The sequence below is a fragment of the Drosophila teissieri genome, chromosome X, assembly GCF_016746235.2.
Source record: "Drosophila teissieri strain GT53w chromosome X, Prin_Dtei_1.1, whole genome shotgun sequence".
Lineage (NCBI taxonomy): Eukaryota > Metazoa > Arthropoda > Insecta > Diptera > Drosophilidae > Drosophila > Drosophila teissieri.
The window spans coordinates 2,964,298-2,988,042 of NC_053034.1; the positions used below are offsets into that span (position 1 = coordinate 2,964,298).

Below are 23,745 nucleotides of genomic sequence, written 5' to 3' on the forward strand. Positions count from 1 at the left end.
AATTCAAAACCTAAACAATTTCACACCATTTTAAGGCAGAACACAATTACACATCCGCAAACTTATAGAATGGCATATAGGCATACATTTATCAACGATGCAAGTGACGTCTGCTTGTGATATTTACAATTTACACGATTATTACGATTAATTTTATATATTATTTAATTGATTCCATATCTCTTTCGTATCTGTATTGGATTTGTTAATCTCTCGATGTGCGTAGATCACGTAATGTATTTATTATGTTTAGTTATAGTCCTACGATAATGTGAATTTAAAATTATGTTTACTATTATTACTCGCTCGTTTTTTCTTTTTTTTTTTCTTTGTATTTCTCTCTTTTTGGCCATTTACATGTAGCAAGCGCTTAGTTTAGATTTGTGTGTATTCCATATAATAATTAATAATACTATGCAACTAACTACGCTCTGTCGTGTTGTTTATTTAATTATTCTTTCTGTGTCTCGTGACTGTTGAGCAAACAAAAGTGTTGGGCGTCTCGGGGACCGCGAAAGCAAATAGAAGCCACATACAATATCGAGAAAAGTATATACGCTAACAAGAAGATACATTCCTTAATGAATACGATAGTAATTATCAATGTTTTCGAACACATTTAATACGACAAAACACAGCTCGGCGAAAATAAGCTAAATGATAAATTAAAAATCAAATAAATAAATGCGTATGTGAACTGGAACATCCATCAAACGTTTAAGTGTACAACTAAAACTAAATGAACAAATTTAACAAATTTATCGAAAACAAGCATAATAAAAGCAAATTGCATTTTTCCCCTTTTCAAAATTACTCAAATCATTTCTTCTGCGACTTGTGCGGCCCTTCGAATCAAGTTTAATCGCGTTATGTACAGCATTTCTAGATTTTCGCTTATACAGTGGTTGCTTTTCGACTGCGTCTCTGGTTTGTATTACTTGTATCTTTTTTGCAGACTTGAACCAACTGAAGATTGAGTGCTGAGCCACATGAGGTCATCAGCAGTCCGTGGTAAAGGTTGTACGAGTTGCAAATAGTCGTACTATTGGCTTATTGAAAGTACACGCACATACATAATTCAAGAGTTGACCAACGTTGGCGGTGACTTTGAATCGCGAATTGCATGACAATTATTTGCCTGCGATCTCCGCCTATTAATTCTCAAATCGGGCATCGCCTCACCTCACGGTATTATAACGAGGCGTTTGCAATGTACAAAGATGAATTGTTTATAACAAACTTGAACCCACTGTAGTGGGTTTATCAGAAGCTGTAAACGTGGAATGGTTATGCCCGTTTTTTTTTTATGTTTAGTGTATCACTAAATCGGTTTATTACCGTCTCTAATATGTGATTCAGTGCGATTGCCTCTATGCGTTTCGTCTGCGGTACAGTGCCCACAGGCTATGCTGGCCATGCAAACCAAATGTATTCAGAGTATATTCAAAGGGAAACTATTTCAATTGAAATACCATAATTATATTTCTCTGCCTACGATACATTTCTATATTAGTTTTTATTAGATACCATTTCCTGCCCTTCGCTTCCCTGTGGCAATGATCATAAATATGGTTCAATCGTCAAATATTTGCCCACTTCTAGACAATTTATGAGTGCAATTTGTTAAACAATATTGCGAATTAGTTGTGGGCGAGAAGTTTGGAGAGCGGGATGGGGGGGTGGATGTGGGTGGCTGGGTTGGTTTGGTTTGGTTTTCACCTTATCAGGTAACACATGTAATTATTGAAAGGCGCTCGCTGCCGCTGCGCGATTGAAATGATCGGATCGGCGGACGAACGAGTTTGGCTCTTGACTTTGCCAGTTGATTAATTTTTTTGTTTGGCTTTTATTCGTGTACACTTTGGTGGTGAAACGAGGCAGAGCACTTTTGCGGGGGGAGCGCGAATAGTAGAGAGTAGTCGGTGCTAGATTACGCCTAATTAGCCAGGCAAACAAAGGCGATCCACGAAGTGGGCTTATGGCTAGAAAACGAATTTAATTAACCGATTCAGTGGGACAACAGACGCAGAGTTCAAACAGCCGAGCCGCAGGAAGACGAGGTTTTTTACACGGGGGAAATACGGGGCGTATTAGCAATATGTGCGTAACGAGTGCACCCGGATTAAAAATACACTGAAAGAGCTGTAATGCAAATTGAAATTTAAAAAAATATATATATCTGGTACAATTATTTTTGGGGCTCAGCCATGATTCATATATTATTCGATTACCTTTTTAACTGATTAATTCAGCCATAATACATATGGATATGTATGTGTGGCACTGGGATTGAACACTTTATTTGTTGATCGCTGTGTGCGATTATCGCCGAGCGATGATAAGCGCTGATTAAAGGCAAATAGCGATGGCAATCGAAGCCGCCCGCTCACTGCCCGCCCCCCGCCTCCCGCCTCCCGCTGTCCGCCCGCCAGCGCTCTCTTTCGCTCCGCCGGCGATTTCGGGTTCCGGTTGCCGCTCAACCCTTTTCATTCGCCAGTGGAACGCGATCGCGTTTGGAACGCAGCCGCTGGAACAGAGAAGCGGCAGAATCAATCGGCAGAAGCGGAGAAATGGCCCACACATCGCAAACGGGAGCCGCGCAGGCGCTCAACGGCCAGCATCCGGAGTTGGCCTTCGCGGACGCGGATGCGGACACGGATGCAGATGGAGATGGAGATGAGCGGGACGAGCCGGTGGCGGAGCAGGAGCAGCATCGACTGCTGGGCGCCATGCCCAGGAAGCAATCACTGAGCGAGCGACGCAATGTGGAGCTGCCGCTTCTGAAGATGGTCAACGAAAAGGAACCGGAGGCGATCATGTCCAGCTCGGCGACGCCCTCGCCGGAGGCCTTTGCACCGGGACTTCGGCGCAATTCCATATCCATGCCGTCGGGCATCAATGCCCTGGATCTGGAGGCACTGCGTCTGCGACACCAGATGCAGCCACAGGATGCGCTGCACGAGGAGATTGTGAGTACTGCTCGCCATTCACTGGCAATTGAATCATCATCTTGTGAATCTTGTGAATCTTGTGCCGATGTAAAACGAAGAATCTGGCGTAGGAGGGGTATAAAAAGATTAGTTTATGACCCACTAAAATAACTATATAAATGCCTCGAAAGACAAGTCGCTTCGCATATTTTCAAGAGTTTAAGTAGAAAATTTACATAAAACGATAAGCAAATTGCATGTTTTCAACGAGTATCCATTTATGAAGTGAACAAACTTTTGCAGGCAGCTGCCTGTAGAGGGTATCTGGAATGCGGTACAGGCAGCTGAAGCGTATCTTCTGCTATTTTTTGCCTTTTTTCCATTTTTTTTGTTAAATATATAATTGCAGCAAACCAGTTGAGCAGTTAAGCCCCATTCGAAATTAAAATACAATGCGTAATTAAGCGCAGCGTCATCGCCTTTAGTGTGATTCCTCGCGCTCGGCGAATCTCGCCAAATTACAGAAAAGTTAACCAAAAAGTATCCAAACGTTAATTGAGCCTTAATTATATGAAGTTGGCAAACAGCAAACAATACACATGTGACGAAAACCCGAATTTTAGTTAATAGTCACATGATGGGCCAACGGTACAAATGGGCACCATTATTTTAGCACATTTAGTATTTCAAAGAATGCCTTTTAGGCAGTCGTTTAGGTATTATATTATATTAGTATATCACATTAAATGTCCATTAATATATGCATAGTGCTCCAAATACGAATTCATAGCTTCCGACCTTTGCATAAACATTTATGCTAACAAGCTATTATCATTGGGAATCACTTGAATTTCGTACAAACTAAAACAAGTTGCCGTTGAAGGCAACAACTTGTTCATTATTCTTTAAACGTATTACATAAGTATATGTTTTTATTTTTTTCCCACTTAACAACGAGGTATGTAAGCGCAAAGCAATTATGATTGATTGCCGATATTTCGCACAAATATTTACATTATGCCGACCGAACTCTCTGAATTCCAAACTAGAATATCTCAATTATTAGCGCATCCGATATTTTTTCCCGTGGGAGATTTTGTCTATTATTTTCGATGTGTTAGCACTCAAACTCATTACTGGTGTCGGAAGGTAGCGACGAATGCCGTGCGCTAATTATAGCGCTGCAAATACGCCGTCGGGCGGGCGGAGGGGGCGTGGCCAGGCCAACGCGGCGTATGTGTGATGTGCCCAAGCGATCAACTGTCACACAGCGGGAATATAACACATACGCAGTGTGGTCTGTGCGCAGCATGCCCAAAAGTATGCAATGCTTTCTTGGCTTCGCAACTTTTCGCTTTCGAAGAGAGTTGAGAAAATGCGGAATAAATAAATATTAAGAGGGAGACATAAATGTCACACCACGCAGATTTAATTAGACCGATTTTCTCTGTTGTATTCCAAGTTATTGCAATGGTATTCGATTTCATATACTTTATTTTGGTATGAAAACAAAATGTTTGCAGTGCATTCATATTTATGGCCATTCGTCACGAAGTAAGGCTAAATCGGCGCTAAAATTCTAAAACCGCAGTACGCTCGACAATCAGGGTAGCCGCAATTAATTTACTACTGTCGGATAATTCTATCAAAATCAAATTCCCACTCATGATTGTTCTGAGTGTGGGTGTCGATACTTCCACTCAACGCCGCGCAGCGACTGCGCTGCCGACGCCGACTGCGGCAGAGGCTGCGAGAGCGAAGCGATTAAAACGCATAAATTGAGGCTTCAAAAACAATATTCAGGCAATAGCGATCCAGCAATTATCAACGGTTAACAGTGCGATCGCGGCACTAACGGCGTTCGGATCGGTGTCCTATATATGTAATTATATTTGGCAACTCGACAGTATCAGCGATTTGAACTGGCTGAAACATAGTTATCAATATAACAACTACTCCTCTAATTTAACAAATAATTATTATTATTTGTATTACTTTTTTTTTGTGACTCAGTGCGGTGTTCATGTTGAACAACTTCAAGTAGCCGTGTACTTGTAACACAGCCTGATATTTCAAATTCATAATAAAGTGCCTGTGATAACACAATAATTGCATGATATAAGTGCTGAGTGCCCGAAATGAGCTCACCCAACAGCCGATTCATCCTCTCGAGCGTTCCCATCGAGGATCAGCCACCCGATAAAGCTGCAGACACCGCCGTAATACTCGATATCAGTGCGGCTACGGATAAGGATAAGGCAGGTACTAAGTGTGGCCCGTGGCTCATGAGTTTCTCATGCTCATTCTCATTCCCATTCCCATTTCGATGCGATGCCAGTTTTCCGGACTTGCGGTTACTTTGAGCCACCTCTGCGGTAACGCCTCTGTGCTAATTGCACTCACCTTGCCCAAGTGCAGGTGTCAAAAGCCCAGAGAAGCCACATACAATACCACAATATGGAAGTGTATTGTATTGTACCAAAATCGCGCACTTTCAGTTACAATCGCCAGCTGTTTGCTCTATCTAGCCAGCTATCTATGTGGTGTAGCACAAAAGGAAAGGTGTCTGTTTGGCAATATAAATTCCAATTCCAATTCCCATTCCTATTTTCCAGATAGCCGACGATGCGACCTCCAGCCTGGGCACTCCGGCCACTCCGGTCACTCCGGATACGCCGGGCATTACGGCGCCGACGACGACATCGGCCAATGCGGCGGATAAGGCCATCAATTTCGCCAACGATGACAGCGATGACGAGTTCGGGAACGCCAGAAGACCAGTTCACCGGTGAGTGATTTGCACTGATAGCCCAGCAATAGATAGTGGCTTAGTTCTATGTTGTGTATTTACATAATTTCAAAGAATACAGTGTGGGGAGCTGCTTTAAACTTGGCCCACGCTGTCGTTGGGCACTTTTTCCCACTTGAATCATCGGGCAATTAGATTAATTAATCGAAAGTCGCTGCCTTTTGTCTCCAGCGAACGACAGTAATTCAATTGTGGCGTCGACTGCCAGTGGAACGTGCCTTACCCAAACATTCCCCTCCACATCAACGCCCCATGCCGAGTATCAGTTGCAGCTACTGCCCACTTCCATGCTAATTCCACAGCGATTTTCATTCGATTTTCATTCGTACTCTCATTTTTCCCCGCCGCCGCGTCAGTGTGAATTCCTATGATTACCCACATGGAATCGCCAAGGTGTTGCACCAATAACAGTTATTATCAAAGTGATAGGCTGCCCAATACCTGCTGTAAAATCGCAGCTAACTCAGTTCAGCTATTTGCACACCTGAGCCATATTTACTATCTATTATAGACAGTAGACATGAATTGGGGAAAGTATCTGTAAAAGGAATGGCTGTGCAGCTCAGGATTTGTGCGTACATAAATGCATTCATACGAGATTGAGTGTAATCCCAGATTAATTATCCGGTTTTATATCAATTCAAAGCAGTTCAAACCAGCTGACTTGAATGATTTCAAGAGCTCTCTTATCAGTAATTGCAGTGTACACTTCGAGTGATTACAAATCGGCCTAGCAACTCCATAGTTGCATCTTCTACTCGTAGCGAAAGGTTATTGCAAGGGATATATATTATGATACCATAAGAAGCGGTTCCATAGTCTCGCTGAGATTTCTCAAAAGGAAAGGGTATACCCTATGGGCTGAATATACTTATGTAGATATGTATGTACATTTTGAGTTCGCGGAGATTTCTCCACGGAGACCCGTGTCATCAGCATTCAGCTTTTGCCGGCACACACACGCGATGAGGCAATTTAAGTGCTTAAGCACATTACTGTACACAGTCTCGGTCTCCAATCTTCTCCAGCGTCTGGTCTGATAAGTTAATTTGGGGGAGAGGAAGCTCCACTGTCCACTGTACAGATCTGGAGCTGTGCGCCATGAGCGACATAAACGGACCTCGGCTCAGTTGATGATCGCGATTGGGCGTGATAGCATCCGCATATCCAACTCCAACTCAAGTGATATACTTATATAGATGCTATACACTCGTTGTGGTATATAGTTCATATATCGGCTATAGGCGTCGGGGGAGTGTTTACGACTTTTTCGAGAGCTGCCAGGCCGCTTATCAACTGTAAATAAATCAGGCCAAGCCAGTATATATATACACGTATGTACACATATAATTATAGAGCACAATATCAGCTCCAAAGATTTTCGTGTCTCGGCTTTTTTCCTCACTTTTTTTCGTCACTTTTTGGCTGTGTGCGGTTTGTTTGCGCGAGATTTGCATACGCGAACGGAGCGAAAAGTGTGCGTTATGCAAACAGAAATTGCTCTGGCTACCCGGAAAGTGGAAGGTGGAAAGTGGGCGCAACGACTGCCTTCCGCCCCCCGATAAGGGCGATAAGGCGACCCCGATCGCGTTGCAAGTTCAGGGTCCATTCGGTTGCATCCACGCATTTGAATAAGCCCCATTCCGCAAGGCCTCACTCACCTTATCGCATTCGCTATCTGCCAGAAACAAACAAAAATTAAGTGTTTTCTGGGTAGTTAAAATAAAATATACACATATTTCCAGCAAATTGCAGCTGTAAATGCTCTGAACATCAGCTGCGTCTGCTTAACTTATCGGACTCATAAAAGAATTCAGGTTCCATATACCACGCCTATCAAAGGGACAACCAGCGTGGGTCTTCCTCATTTGTACTGATTGAAAATAATGGGTTTATGGGTTTTTTAATTGATTATCTAAAAAACTGCAATATTTCCGAAGGTGTTTTCTTCATTATTCCACTAAAAATGGTCGTAATGCCAACGAAATGACTGTTTTGTGCAGCTAATTACCAATGCTAACGATCCCTATCACGTTTTGGCGGCATTCTACAAATTTAATTTTTTTCAATTTTTTGCATTTTTTGTAACATCGTCAAAATTGGCGAAAAATGGGTCAAATTTTACACGTCAAAGTGGGAATGCAAATCGATTGGAAATTTAATTACGAGCTCAACGAGGTATAACAATCCATATTTGGACCAATATTTCGAATGTTGTGTTCAAAATACTGATAATTATTTACGCAAAAAAACAGAAAATCGATTTTTGGCAAATTTCAATATTTACGATTGGTATTTTCTGTATAACTTGGCCAAAAATGGTCCGACAACCAAAATAATTACAGTTTTTTACTCCCAATTACCCATAGTAACCATCCATATCACTTTTTGACCGACTTTGTTAAAATAATTTTTGGCCAAATTTTCGCATTTTTTGTAAGGGGTACCATCATCAAAATTTGCAAAAAAATGGGTGCGGTATTTTCGGTATAACTTGGCCAAAAATGGTCGGAAAGTTAAAAAAAGTACATCTTTTTGCTCCTAATTACCAATACTAACCAAAAATATAACTTTTGGACCGACTTTGTTAAAATAATTTTTGGCCAAATTTTCGCATTTTTTGTAAGGGGTACCATCATCAAAATTTGCAAAAAATGGCTACAAAATATGATTGCCATTTTCGGACACAGTTCGATTGGAAATTTAAATACGAGCTCAACGAGGTATGACATTCCATATTCTGACAAATATTTTTAGAGTTTTGGCAAAAAAACGGATTATTTTATGACGGAAATTCAGAAAAACGACTTTTGGCAAAAAATCTATATTTTCGATGGGTATTTTCATCATAACTTCGCTTGAAATGGTGATAAAGATGAAAGAAAAACTGTTTTGAGCAGCTAATTACTAATGCAAACCATTTTAGGAGTAATTATGTCGATTGTTAGAGCAAAACACTGATTTTTGTTGCAATAATCCAAAATACAACTAAAAGCTACCACTGATTCTTTGCAGCGATCGTTTTCGGAGCCGGAGACGCGCCTCGATTGCTCCACTGCCCGCCCTGCGGCTGAACAGCAAGGAGATGTTGGCCAGCGACTTCGATAGCCACAGCCTGGCCTCCAACCAGGCTTCCATCACCAGCGTGAACTCCCTGGCCAGTTTGCTGCGCGAGAAGATGCAGGTGAGTTGCTCCCACGCGCAAGGAGATCAAAGGTCAAGTTGATAAGACACCCATATCCACAGGCATTTCCGCAGCTGATAAGGAAAAAGAAGCGCGAGACGAAGGACTACAAAATCAAGATATTCGTCATCATTATGTTTTTCATCATCATATTTCTGGTAAGCAGCAATCAACAGAAATCAGCTTTCATTCATTCAATCATTCATTTATTTATTCATTTATTGAGTCGAAGTGGAAATCACTAGCATAGTGAGTGATCATAAACATGATGAGGCAGAGCTTTTAATAGAAAATTCTCAATGAGAATTTGTAGATTATTTCGCAGAGGAAATTCTTAATGTCAATAAGACAATGACTTGGCATCTATGCTTTAAACATTTAAAGATTTTCGTTGACTTAGGCTTGTCAAAACGAACTGAAGGCATTCCATTCAACTAGCTGCACACGATAAACGTACTTAGTGCAGATAAAGGGTGATCGAATAATTTTGCCTGATGTCCAACTGGGTTTTTTGAGCTCTCAAAAAGGCTGCGTTGAATTGTTAAGCCCTTTATCGCATTGCCTTTTATTTTGAGCGGCCTTAAAGTGTGGCACTTTGACAAGGTTAGTTGAAGCAACCCAAGAGGCTACAGCTATGCAGACAAACGACAAACAGATAGGCAACCACTTGGTTTACGCAGATGGAGACGGAGATGGCTTTTCAATTGGCAACCGTTTACATCCACAGATCGGCTATGCCTATGTGGCCTACCACCAGCAGGTGCTCACGAGGAGCTACTTCCAGAAGATCAAGTTCAACTCGCACGACCGCATCTTCCGCATCCTGAGCCACGAGGACAAGGAGGTGATATCGGGGCAGCTGGGCGTGACCCTGGGCTTCGACACGGCGCCATTCCACTGCCTCGAGGAGCAGCGGCGCAGTGATGGCAGCGTGTGCATCGAGTGGAATGGCATAGCGCGACTGCATATGAACTTCGAGGACAAGGGCGTCTTCCGGTGCTACACGCTGCAGTGGCAGGCACTGACGCCGGGCCTCCTGCCCACCGATTGCTACGAACTGAAGCGGGACAACGGGCTGTGGTTCGGCGGCGGCGTGACCAAGGGTCAGGAGTGGTCCCTGAGCTATGCCAACTTCGATTTTGCGCCCTATGCGTCCGGCGACGCGAAGATCCATCAGTTTGGCAACGGGGTGAAGAGGTACTTCATCAACTCGATCGGCGTGGCCATGCAGGTGAGCGAGAAGACGCCACTGCAGCTGGGCGTCAACCGGACGGAGAACCGCTTCTGTCTGCGGGCGGCCAACGATGAGTTCACCTTCGTGAATCGCCTGACGCCGCTGCCGCAGTTGGACTACCGCATCTGCACCACGGAGGACATGCGCAGCCTGCACATGCTGATGACGCAGCAGAGTCTGTGGGATGGCCTCAAGGAGCAGGAGTTCAAGGTGCTGCACTCGCTGCTGGAGGAGCCGGTCTGGAGGGTGCCGCACACCGAGCTGCCCGAGTCCCTCAACGAATCCGCCATCTGTGACTACTCGGAGAGTGCCATTGCCATGGGCCTCGGCCACATCGTGATCAACGAGTTCTGGCAGGAGAACATTGGCGACTTCACGGTGGACAAGGCCCGCTTCCCCACGCTCAAGGACACCATCGATGTGCTGCACCGCAGGGGCTTCAAGGTGGTCCTCACCATCCAGCCGTTCATCAGCACGGACAGCGCGAACTTCAAGGATGCAGTGAAGCGCAAGCTGCTGATCTACGAACGCCACTCGGAGCGCAGTATTCCTGCGCTGACCAGGTACAAGAGCAGCTCCAGCGCCGGGGTGCTGGACATAACCAACAATGCGTCCGTTCCCTGGCTGCTGGAGAAGCTGCAGCGCCTGAAGGAGGAGTACGGCGTGCAGAGCTTCTACCTGGACCTGGGCACGGGCTACAATCTGCCGCACTACTACCAGTGCCGCCAGACCCTGGACAATCCGGACACCTATGCCAGGCTCTTCACCGCCAGCCTGGAGGGCGCCGGCCTGATGGCCGTCTCCACGGCGAGTGTGGTGCCCAAGCCGCCCACATTCCTCAGCACTCCGCCGGCGAACGCCACCTGGGAGGGATTGCGCGAGACCCTGGGTGCTGTGCTCAACTACGGCGTCATCGGCTATCCGTTTGTGTTGCCGGGCGTGATTGGCGGCGACTACCTGCTGCAGCGACCGCTCACCAAGATGGTCAGCTTCTATTCGATGGCGCAGCCACCGTTGCCCGAACCGGAGCTCTTCATCCGCTGGCTCCAGCTGGCCACCTTCATGCCGGCCATGCAGTTCAGCCACCTGCCCTCGGAGTACCGCAGTGATCTGGTCACCCGCGTGGCCCAGGAGCTGAAGGAGGTGCGCCAGCTGATCGTGATTCCGCTGCTCAAGAAGTACCTCAATCCGTCGATGAACGAGGGACTGCCGCTGGTGAGGCCCCTCTGGATGATGGATCCCCACGATCCCGCCTGTCTCATCGTCAGCGATGAGTTCTCCGTGGGCGAGGAGCTCATCGTGGCCCCCATTCTCCATGCGAACCGCGAGGAGCGCGAGGGTGAGCTAAAGCCATCATGGTATCATGGTATTCTTTATTGATTGTGTGTATGTCCTGTTTGCAGTTTACTTGCCGCAGGGCGTGTGGAAGGACGGCATCGATGGATCGCTGAGGAAGGGCAGTCGCTGGATGCACGGCTACCGGGTGCCGAAGGACAAGATCGCCTACTTCCGCAAGATGCCGGACAACACGCGGTTCTAGGTGCACTCCACAAGCCATCCCGATGCACTGCATCCATGTGATATGAACTACATAGTGAGAGAAAGAGAGAAAGAGCCGGCAATTCCGCATACATCTATCTGTATTGAGTAACCTAAATACTATATATATATATGCCCGCGATCGTAATACATAAGATGCCTTATCGCTAGTGCCTAAGCGTTATCCTAAGCCTATGTAATTTCCATGTTTAATTTTCCATATAATTCTTTTTTTTTTTCGTTTGTGCGTCGTGTAGTAGTTAGTTAAGTACATCTGGGATGATCGCTTACTCGCTGAATAAATATGTTCCATTGCAACGCAATAAATAGGGAGGAGTGTGTCTCTGGTGGTGCTACTTGGTCCTGCAAATGGGCAGCGTGGACTCGCAGGGCTCCATTTCCGGCGGCTTCTGCAGCAGTCCGCACTCCGCATCGGCCACGACCACATCGTGCTCGTCCAGACAGACGACGGATCGCCGGCGCTGCGGTGGCGCCACCGAACCACCACCACCACCACCACCACCACCACCGGCTGGACGACAGGTGACCGGACAGAATTGCCAAGGACCCGGCCACCAGTGGGCAGGACACGGCTGGTCGCCACATCCTCGGGATTGACGCGCGGGTCGCTTGTTCTTCGCGTGCGTCCAACAGGGCAGCGTGTCAGCCAGAGCTGCGAGAGGATTAGGTGCGTTTAAGTGGCGTGTCCACGTGCGCGTTGGATTGCTGGACTCACCCTTGCCGTTCTCCTGGCAGCTGGGCTCCCGGTGCTGCACTCCGCCGCCGCAGCTGGCGGAGCACGCGGTCCAGTTGCTGAGGCGCCACAGGAACTGCCTGCCGGCGGTCACATTCAGCGCGGGCAGCGTGAACTCGTAGAAAATGCCAGCGTTGCTCTCATTGCCGCGCACAATCGCCTGGAAAAACCAAATGAAAATGAAAAGAAATTCAATGAATAGGAAACAGCAAACAGCAAACAGCACTCACATATAGCGATATGGAATGCTGAATGGGCTGAGGTATTGTGATGGTCTCCTGCTCGTCCACGCGATCGTAGAGGCTCTCGGCGCCGGCAATCTCGAACTCGCCGGGCATGGAGATGAGGCTGTCCCCGTTCAGATAGAACCGCTCCCCGCCGCCCGTCGCAATGGCCAGGAAGTGCGGCGCGTTGGCCAACTCACGGATGAGGATGTGCCGGGCGCGGGCCGGTATGGTGACGATCTCCACGTAGGCGCCATCCTTGGCGGCAAACGGATCCGCGTAGGTGTCCCTCACCGGCTGGCAGTGATCGCCAGTACCGCCGCAGACACCGCACCGATCGTCCTGCACCTCCGAGTCGACGATCCAATCGCAACCAACTTTCTGAACGAGATGCGGTTCGCGATCAGTTATCGGGACATTGGATTCGGAATACCCTACCTTGCAGATGCCATCGATGCACATGTTGTTCGTGCCCAGCGTGCAGGGCGTGCCATCCAGCACGGTGGCGCCCCAGTTGGCGATTATCGTGTCGTCCACGTCGCTGCAGAACAGCTTGCAGGGATTATCTGCCGGATAGATGTAGTTATAAACAGCAGCATCATATGAAATGAGACCTACTCTTGTCGAAGAAGGGCAGCCACTTGTAGGTGGCCCCCTGGTAGCTGACGTTGTCGAACCGCGCGCACTGCTGCGCCCGGAAGCTGGGCTCCTCCGCCGGACACGGCCGCTTCCGGCAGATCTTGTAGCGCTTGCGCTCGCCAATGCAGAAGACGCCGCCATTGGCGGGCACCGGATTGTCGCATTCCCGCTGCTGCGTGGACACCCCGCCGCCGCAGCTGCGCGAGCACTCGCTCCACTCGCTCCAGTCGCCCCATCCCCCGTTGACCGCCGCCAGCTCCTCGCGGCGCACGCACTTGCCGTTCTGGCACCACTTGTTCCGGCCGCACAGCGTTCCCGGCGCGGTGGGTCGCATGTGGGTGACGCACTCGCCGTTCACCTTGCACCACAGCGTCGAGCAGAACTCGTGCGGCGCCGAGCAGGCGCCCACCTCGCTGTCCGTGGTCAGGTTGAACTGCAGGCGGCACTGGCCCCGCGCATTGTACCGCATGCCCGGCAGCTCGCCCGTGTAGTTGTACTCATCCAGCGGCGTTGGCGGATCGTCCAGGCACTCGCCCAATCCCTGGCTGCAATCGTTAGCAATCGTCAGTCACCTGGGGTGTTGTGGTGTGGCCATGTTGGATACTCACTCGAGGAAGTGCGTGATGTACTTGCGGCTGCAGTTCGACCAGCAAACCTGCAGCGTGTCCGCCCCAAAAGTGGGCGTCATGATGTGCACAATGGGACCCACGCGCGGATGGCAGCCGATCTTTGCGGTATCGTGGAACATCCCAAAGCTGTGGGGCAGACGCAGAACAATCCATTTGGTTACAAAAGAAACACGCAAGATAACCAATCGTGGAAACAAAGTTGCAAAGTTGTCGCTGATCCGACAAGTGGACAAGTGACCCAATCGTGGGGCCTTCCCCCTTCGCCCCCCTTCGAACAAAACCTGATTATTTTAATAGAATAATAGCCAATTGGGAGCAGATCGCCAGTGCAACACAAGCAGATATATCCGATTAAAAGCACATAAGCGAAACCAAAACAAACCACCTGTTTTTTTCCTCTTTTTTTTTGGATTTCCCGCCCAGAGAGATTCCGATTCCGGTCGGCTTACACAACCCATCGCCATCGCCATCGCCATTATATCTTGGCCGATCGGGGAGATCGGGGAGATCGGAAGGGAGGACTGAGCACGCTAGACTGACTGACGGCCCCTGGGCTGCACTGGCAGAAAAGCCGCGTGAGTTGCCAAATAGTAATACCTAAAATTCGCACTTAATTCGAAGAACTACTAGTGTTACATGCCAACTAATCAACTGAGTTCTTTAAGACACATGGATAGTCGTAATCATTACACTGCGATTTAGCCAGAAGCTGTTAGGTTAAGTGATTGTTTTCAGTGTACGCTGACACAGTAGGCGACCCACAGCCACGGAGCAGCCACTTGGAAACTGGAAAACTTGGCAACACGGCACGAACATCGAACGATCGACCCAATCCAAACCCATGCGATCCGATCGAATCCATTGCGATCCAAGTCCGCCGCCCGTCTCCCCTCTCTCCGCCCGACATGACAGCGAAAACCGGACCCGGCTGTCGCTGGCTGTGAGTGGGAATGAGTCGGAGTGTCTGGGTGTGCCGACCGATCGAGATCGATGCTGTGATCACGGTGAATCACAGGGAATCATTGCTGATTGCCGGCAATAGATCATTGCTTTGGGTAATGATGGAGGGGAGGTTATACTAAGTTATTTCACAAGTATGTATACTAATATAATATGATATTATACTATTGCATCCCCTTGCACAGTTCTAAGGCACACAGCCCAACATAGCGCCAAAAACTATGCTATGATTTTTAGCCAACGAGTTCTTAGCCATATTCTACATATTAGGTTTACAAAACAATCTTTAGTTGCATCATACTGCAGTTTTTCAGTTTTCTCTGGGGGCATAGACATATCTAAAACTGTGACATTCAGTGACATTCAGTGACAGACAAGTGACTAGCCCGTGACTTGGCGATCATCTCTGCCGAGATCTCGCTGCCTCGACTAATTGAGTTTGAATCGAGCAGGAAGCAGGCTGCATATAAATCTTGATCTGGATCTGAGTCTGAATCTGCATCTGAAACAGAGACAGAGACAGAATTTGTATCTGAATCTGAATATGCAACGCAGGCGATCATTGTCGCTGGAAATAAGGCACACACGCAGGTGTCAAAGCATCCGTCGCGTCCACTTAGCCGCCTCGTTTGAAATCGAGCAACTTGTGCTCTTGCCTGCTTTTGCAGTTTTTTCTTCTTTTTTTTTGTACTTTTGCGCAGCTTGAGTGCGCTGGCGATTCATTCATTAAACGGAATTGGGCTGGCCATAAATCTTGGCCGGGGGGATGGGGAGCGGAAATCACACTGGCCACACACTGGCCACTCACTGGACAGCAGCGCGTGGGGCATGCAACGTCTGGCGCCGCAGGTGGCAATGCAAATCGCTGCCGGCTACCTGTTGTTACACATGCTCTCCTGCCTCTTCAATTTACAGCTCATATCAACTGGGCAGTCGCTACAGAGTTACAACATCAATGTCCCCCATACAAGTTACCCCTTTCATCGACTTACTTGTGGCCCAGTTCATGGGTGATGGTGTGCGAGAGCATGATGCCATTGTCCTCGTTGACGCTGCAGGATTGCTTCGGCTTGCACATGCCACCCACATTGGCCAGGCCGAGTGTCCTGCGGATGACGTGGATATAGTATATCGGTATCGTTATATCAACGGATATGGACTCACATGCAGTTGTTGGCGCAGATGTTCTTCCGCGTGATCAGGATGGCCACGTCGTGGTGATGCGGATCCTTCTCACTGCCCTTGTTCAGCTTGTGCTGCCAACTAATCAAAGATTTCATTGCGAGAATATAAAGAAAAGAGTTGAAAGATATGTTTTTGATCCCACCTGCAGAAACGATCCAAGTTCTTCTGGGCATTCTGGGTGAGATTCAGCTGCAGCTGGGACTCCTCCTCGTCCAGCTGAATGATGCGCACCACAACGATCTCGATGGAGTTGCCGATGCTGGGATCCTTGTACAGGGCGGACACCATGTTCATGATGGTCAGCAGGTAGCCGTTGAGGTCCCTGTGGAACGCCGACATGGTGGCATCGGCCACGATGAGCGTCTCCACGTGCCGTGGACTGCTGATGGAACGCCGTCGCCTGGGCATCTCCGGATGCATCTCCGGCTGAATCTCCGGCTCCGTTTGGAATTGCGTCTCGTACTTGAACTTGGTGTGCGGCACTCGGTGATTTTTCTGCTGATGATGGTGGTAATTGTGCTTGTAATGGTGATCCTGGTGATGGTGATGGTGGTGGTGATGGCGCCTGATTTGACGCCCTCCCTGCACCTTCACCTTGCCCCTGGCCTGCCACTCCAGTCTCGTCTCCATCCGCCGGCGTGGCTCCCGCGTGCCACAGTTGCTGACCTCCGCTCCAGCTCCTCCCGATTGGCCAATCCGCTTGCGTTTGTTCCGCTTCCGCGACGAATGCTAAGGAATCGATTAGCAAAGGGTAACAAAGGGTCAACAGGATCTTCAAGGATATAAACCAACGCACCTTCGGTTTGACGGAGGAGCGCTGAAAGACCACGTGCGGATGCCCGTTGACCGGATGCGCTTCGTGCTCCTTGGAGGGCTCGATGAAGTACTCATTGCTGGCCGTCCGGATGTGACCCACCTGGCAGAGAGTGATCAGTTTTTGGGGCGAAACACGGGCGGCTGGGCAACTCACCAGTCCGGAGCAGGTGGAGATGGCCACATTGGTGGCCGGCTGGCCGCGCACCTTGCCATGGAAGTGGCAGTTGAGGTGGCGCGCCGTCAGCGATGAGCGCGTGCGCACATCCCGCCGATGCCGCTCCACCACCAGATTGGGGGCCAGGAAGTAGCTGTGCGCCATCAGCTCCAGATGCAGTGTCTCGTTCGCCAGCGGCACCAGCACATGCAGCTCCGCCGCCTGTGGCTCCTGCTCCGCGTCCAGGCTGCGCCGCTGCCGATGCCGCCGATGATCCAGCTCGTGGGCGTAGTCCAGCTTGTGGGTCATAAACGCCCCATCGGGATGAACGCGTCGCGGCACCACCAGCTGCCCCTCACCCGCCATCAGTGCGTCGGAATGGAGGCCGTACAGCGGACGTACCCCACTGCCCAGGGTGACCACAACCAGCCACGACCAGTGGAGCAGCAGGAACAGCCACATCCTGCTGCACGCCATGTTCCTCATCCCGATCCTAGTCCACAGTCCACAGTCCACAGCCCACTAGCCGTTATCCAGGCGCTGTCTCAGCAGCATGGCAGCGGTCGCATAATACGGACAAGGATCTGGTGCTGGTCAGGATCAGCGCTCGCTGAAATGGAGAGAGGTGGGAGATGTATCTACATCTATTTTATAAAGATTTCAGAGCTTTTTTAAACACCGTTTTCAGTAGCAAAATAGGTATTATTTATGATGCCAAAGTGGCTCAGTTTTTTTGTCGCTTGTTAATGAGGCAATCAATCGTTGAAGTACTGAGCTTGCTGCTGCGGTTATTGCCGATCATTGTGGTTTCCATGTGGACCTGGCGCCATCCAACCCACAAGTTGTTGTTGAAGCAATCGATTCCATCGATTCCATCGTTTCCAAGCCCATCTAATCCCATCGAGAGAGACAATCCGATTTGGGATTATTGTTGTGGCGAATTGTGGCATACGGAGGCCATAAAAAGAAAGAGTCCACTTCCAGATACAATAAATAATCGGTGATTTGGCTTTTTGGCTTTTAGCAAACGCTTTCGAGATGAAACGCAGACAATGGATGGGCCAACAAAATATATGATAGACGAAAAGAGAAGACACGGGCCATAAAATTAAGCAAATTTTTTTGGAGTGCGGCGCTTCAAAGACAGCAACAACCATAACAATAATACCAGCAACAGCAGCAACAACAACAGCAACAACACATTATCAAAGCAACACGACAACTTAATTATTCAAAAGATTGACGCAGTCAACGGCGCTCTTATCACGATCACGATTTGTAATTTATGATAAATGTTGGCAATTCCATTAATAAAATTTAACAAAAGCTCATTAGCTCCACAGCAGCCGATTTGCCGATTTGGCGATTTGCAGGCGAAGACACCCAGTGAAATCGCATACCCTGTAAATCTATTACTTAGTTTCTTTAAGTCATGATTCATTTGCAGCGAAAGTCCCCAAAACAGGAACATTATGTATTTAGATCCAAGTCACATTTTCAATGTTTAAGAACTATCTATGGATGATACTGTATATATAGATCTATTTAGATATACATTTCCAACTTCATAGAGCTAACTGGCAGATAGTCGCAGCTACCCCAGCAGTGTGATGGGCAGCACGTAGCCAACGCCAATGACCTTGACGATGGCGCCTGGTGCGCAGGTGCCGTTCTTAATACCCAAACCCAAACCCAATGCGATGCGAATGTGAATGCGAACTCATCGCGGCCATAATGATGGCAATAAAATATGCGCTTAAATATGGGATATACCCCAAAATTGCCACTCACCCAGCCGAGACCCCAGCGATGGCCCGCCCATTCCTGTTTCGATTTTGATTCTGTGTATCGTCGCATTTGAGTTGCGGCGAAACTTGAAAGACTGACCAGCTAAATTAGCAAGCGCCACATGATCGTACATATATTAAAATGTGTCCATTGTCCAGCCATCCAACCAGCCAGCCAGCCAGCCAGCCATCCATCCGTTCATCTGTCCGTCCGTTTGTCCGTTTGTCCCATTATGCTGCAGTGCCTCCCGTTTCGCCGGCTCAATGGAGTGTGGAATGGCGTGGCTGGCAGCAGGCGCCACTCTTAATTATCAATCAATCAATCACTGCCGCCCGACGACTCCCTCCACTAAATGTCAGCCAATTGATTGCAGACTGTCTGCCACGCCCCGCACTTCCCCTGCCGCCCCGCCCCATCGAGATATATAGAAGCCCCCATTACGTTTCTTGCTCAGGACTCGCAGTTCGCTGGCAGATCAGATCCTTGGAGCTGTAATTTATGGCTCAGTTTTCCAGATCAGAGTCGCAACTTTGAATACAAATAGATGGGTAGCCCGATTTGATAACCGATTGGATTTTTTGTGCATTCGAGGTACTTCCCCTTGTTCCAGCAAAACCGGATATCATCAGTTGGAATAACTTAACATATATTTAATGCAAGAATTCATTGAGAAGGGCAAATTTCGTGGAAATGTCCGCATGATCTCATGTGACTTGGACTTCTCTCCATATGCGATGCGGTTTGCTTTTTTTCTTTTTTTTGGGAATTTCACTTGAATTCTCGAAGATCGAACCTCCTCCGCATAATAATACAGCAACTCTTACTATTTTCTATATATGTATTTCATTCACACGTTGGCGTTTCATTATTTCGCTTAGTTCGGTCTTTAGGCGATTTGTTGACCATTTATCACTAGATTTGTCACCTCTCCTTTTTTTATATTTTTTTTGGTCATCGATCATCGCTGTCGAATATTTATGCTAACGAAAGACCAAATCAAGATCGGATACACGTACTCCTCCTCTTTCCTGCCGGCCACGACTACACATTCGAGAAAAGCGACAAACAAAAACTAAAAAAATCCAAAAAAAAGAAAAAAAATCCAAAAAACAGACCCTCTGGCTGGCGAATTTCCGATTTCACTTTGTGGAGGCCTCCAGTCGAGAGGCGAAGCAATTTGTACGCCCACCATCTATCCAGTTGGCCAGATCGGATCCCAGTGCACAGAGTTCCAGACTTTGGATCCAGACTAGGCCGTGGATCCGTGGAAGTGGATGTGGCTGTTTCGGGGGGTAAGTTTTGGGTTGGGGCTTGGGGGATCGGGCATCTTTGGCTGGGAGCTCCATTGATATGTCTTGCCATTCATGCATTGTAGTTTCATTGAGAAACTCAGACAGACGCACATGGAGCTGGCACACGGTTTCAGTTTAGCAATACCCTGCAAAAAGGGGTAGTTCTGACCCCGCGTGCTACAAAAATGTTATAAGATTGCTTATTATTGCGCGCTCTAAATGGTGTTTTTGATATAGTAATATCACTTCAATAGGTTTTTTTAGGATTTGCCATTGGTTGCAGTTGCCATAATAGCACCGATTTGGCTGAGTGCATACTTTTGCCAACTCAGCGAGGGTATCAAAGCTTCGTATCGTTACCAAGATTGCTGCCTTGCTCGTTTCTTTTTCATTTATGGCGTTTTTTTATGAATGAAATGAAGCTTTTCACGTAAAAACGACGATTCCATATTGCTCGCTCGGCTTCGGTTGGGTTGCTTGGTTGGCTGGTTGGTTGGGTTCCCCATAGCCCCTTAGCCCCATTCCCCGATCTCTGATCACCCCCCTGCCCCTGTCCCTGCCCCTGATTATCTGGGGGCCCCGCCCTCGCCGGATCGCCGGATCGCACGTTACTCCGATGATTTCGCTCCTATCTGGGGGCACATTTGAATCTCTATGGCTTCGCTCGCATGTGGGCCGAAAATGTATTTTTATGGCGGCGTCGTTCGATTTATTATTTCATTTGTTTTCTGTTTGTGTGTTATTTGGCGTGTACTACACACATGTCTGTCTGTCTGTCCGTCTGTCTGCCTGGAAAGCGTCTTTAACTTTACTCATTTTCGTCTTCCGATCTTTGTTTTTTTTGTCGCTTTTTGCACAGCCATTTCTCATTTCGCGGGGATGTTCCTGTGCCTTTTTTTTAATGGACTGGTCGCAGCCAAAATACAAAATACAAAATACGAAAAAATAAAAAACAAAATACTACGAAGCAGATCGTTTGAATTCGGTTTGTTTGTCATGACATTGTGGGCATCTCGCCGCTTGTGACCATACATGACTGGCGCTTTTTTTATTTTCACCGTTTTTGGGAGTCGCACTTTTTTGTATTTGATTTATTTTGTTGTTCTTTTTTTGGTTTGTTTTCTGCGCGATAAAAAGTGTGTATTTTTGTGTTTTGTCTTCTGCTTTTTCGTGAGATCACACACAGGAAATTGGCAGTGGAAAACTGTGATACTAGGTGCACCTAAGATATGACATCTATTTGCTTAACTTAATGGCTTATGGCTTCCAAAACCAAAGTTATGTAGAAGAAATGAAGCTGGCCCACTAAGCAGGAATATAGTTAATAAATGTATCTAGCAGATGCCATTGCTGGATCGCAGATACTTCGCATTCTTCGGATGCCCCGACTCACCGATTCCGATTCCGATTCCGAATTCAATGTGGAATCCAATTCCGAGAGGCGCCGTTGATGAAGCCCGCAAATATTTTAACCGCAAACAACAGCAAAAGCCCGTCGGCAGCAGTTTAGCTTTATAATTATTCTTTTTTCTTTTTCTTTTATTTTTGTATTTTATTTAGGGGCGGCGATTATAACGCCAGGTAGGAGAACGCAGGCCCCAGACAGCCGCTCTTTCACAACAATGGCCGATGATTTCACAAGTCGCGAACCTCGGTTCACAGGCACAGGTAAAAAAAAACAATAAATAAATGCCCAAAACCGGGCAAAAGAACAAAAAAATAAAGCGCGTTTTTCGAAAACTCCGATATTACGATTCGAATCAATCACAAACGCACACACACACACACACTAGTCCGCGCATAAATACGAGTCTGTTTCTCTATCTGTATTGGTGTGGAGTCTGTTTGGAATGGACGCCGTTCGAATCTTTGGCAAACTGTCGTATTGTCCACACTTTCCACTGGAGTTTCCGTTCTTCCCGGCTTGCCAGCGTTTTCCCTCATATATATTTTCCCAAATGGATCGCCGTGAATCTCCGTGGATCTCCGTGGGAAGCGAGGCACAAGCAGCGCGGGTGCAAAGATATCGTGCAAATACAAAGTGTCGAGAGCTGTGTGTTGCTTAAATAGATTTTCCTCTCGATCTGTTCGAACCGCCCGGCTCGACGTCGAACCTGGCCCAGTGTTGCCAAAGTAGCTATTACAAAAAACAAAAACTTCAAAAGCATACCTATAACGTATGTATGTACTTACATATATGATACAGCCGTAAAATATTACATATTTATTAAAAGAGAGTTTTAAATAAAATTCCTTCGTTTTCCATTTCATTGCAGAGTTACTTGTGGGCAATTACAGTGCTACTTGGACTTACTGCGACTTAGCGCACTCAATTGCAAAAAGTATGCTACATTTTATTGATTATTAAGGCTTTACTCTTTTAAGGATATGAGTGCCGGAGAACTGCAGCAAGCCACCGGCACAATTTCTATTGTTCTAGCTGGCATTCAAAGTGAAATTATAAAATTATAAGTGAGATAGCTGAAAGTATTACTAAAGTATACTAAATAATACTAAATACTAAATAATACTAAGCACTAAATACTAAATAATACTAAGTACTAAATACTAAATAATACTAAGCACTAAATACTAAATAATACTAAGTACTAAATAATACTAAGTACTAAATACTAAATAATACTAAGCACTAAATACTAAATAATACTAAATACTTAATACCGAATAATACCAAATTATACCAAAATATAAGTGCCCTTCTCTGCGCTTCTCAAAAGTCCTACGTAAGCAAACAACTTTTTCGATCTTTTTTTTTAAATACTAATTGTGAGTGAGTGGTACAGTGATATGTGATATGTGGCAGCAGAGGGTAGTGCCTAGGAAGTGCCTAGCTATTTTCCAGGAGCTACTACTGTCAGCTCTGACGTGGAAAGAGCTTGAGGAAAGGGGTGAGTACCGAAAGTAGTACAAAGTGAGTACTCAAATTTGTTGAGTGTGATTAGGGTGGCAAAGAATGCCACTCTTGCAGTTCTCTGATATGAGTGCCACTTAATCTTGCCAGCTTAGCCGTTCTAATGGACGCACTTGCGCAGCACTGGCTTGATCTCTTGCAACCGGTTCGAGCCCGGTTCGATGTCGAACTTGGCTTGGCCAAGAGAGCGAGAGAGAGAGGGAGAGAGCTCTTCGCGTTAACAGTGAAAATAAAGCGCATGTGTCCTTGGCCAATCAGCTGGCCAAAAATTGTTAGGAAAGCGCAAGACATACAATATGCTTTGTTGTAGGAGCATTACTTTCTTCTTTATACAAGATATGTACATATTCTGTTAGCTATTTTGGATAACAGCATTTGTCTACAGTAACCGTTTCCGGTAACATCATTTTCGAAATCAAAACTGGACCCTTCAAAGTAAAGGCTTTTTCCAAAAGGAATATCTTTCAATTCCAATTTGAATTTCAGCCATATCACTCTGAATTTGAATTGCAACGAGTTGGAAAAAGTATTAAAGTACTTCGACCAATCAGAATCCTTATACAAATGCTACTTTGACTTTAGCACTATGTTTTTTAGTTTTAAAAGTAAATGTTTGCTAATTTAACGAGTTATACGCGCAGCCCCTAAAAGTAGGCAGTGCAATTTATGAATTGAA

The 23,745-nt window shown here is 46.9% G+C and overlaps 2 protein-coding genes across 5 annotated transcripts; one reads left to right on the forward strand and one right to left on the reverse strand.

Moving 5' to 3' along the window:
• Positions 1–2,473: 2,473 nt before the first annotated feature.
• LOC122624918 (myogenesis-regulating glycosidase) lies at positions 2,474–12,023 on the forward strand. Of its 3 annotated transcripts, none has more exons than XM_043804692.1 (6): positions 2,474–2,969; positions 5,546–5,718; positions 8,755–8,923; positions 8,986–9,081; positions 9,651–11,496; positions 11,561–12,023. In XM_043804692.1, exons 1-6 carry the CDS (start codon positions 2,571–2,573, stop codon positions 11,695–11,697), a joined length of 2,820 nt encoding a protein of 939 aa, XP_043660627.1. In that variant the 5' UTR covers positions 2,474–2,570; the 3' UTR covers positions 11,698–12,023. The 3 variants fall into 3 exon arrangements, with proteins under 3 accessions (XP_043660627.1, XP_043660629.1, XP_043660630.1); XM_043804694.1 differs by lacking the exon at positions 2,474–2,969 and adding an exon at positions 4,795–5,188; XM_043804695.1 differs by lacking the exons at positions 2,474–2,969; positions 5,546–5,718 and adding an exon at positions 6,890–7,073.
• LOC122624917 (A disintegrin and metalloproteinase with thrombospondin motifs 7) lies at positions 11,780–22,153 on the reverse strand. 2 transcript variants are annotated; one of them, XM_043804690.1, is made up of 12 exons: positions 21,531–22,153; positions 17,058–17,667; positions 16,884–17,003; positions 16,230–16,816; positions 16,067–16,165; positions 15,895–16,008; positions 13,922–14,068; positions 13,293–13,858; positions 13,113–13,240; positions 12,681–13,055; positions 12,433–12,610; positions 11,780–12,369 (listed from the first exon to the last, which is right to left on the reverse strand). In XM_043804690.1, exons 2-12 carry the CDS (start codon positions 17,541–17,543, stop codon positions 12,050–12,052), a joined length of 3,120 nt encoding a protein of 1,039 aa, XP_043660625.1. In that variant the 5' UTR covers positions 17,544–17,667; positions 21,531–22,153; the 3' UTR covers positions 11,780–12,049. The 2 variants fall into 2 exon arrangements, with proteins under 2 accessions (XP_043660625.1, XP_043660626.1); XM_043804691.1 differs by lacking the exons at positions 11,780–12,369; positions 12,433–12,610 and having other exon boundaries at positions 12,832–13,051.
• Positions 22,154–23,745: the final 1,592 nt, after the last annotated feature.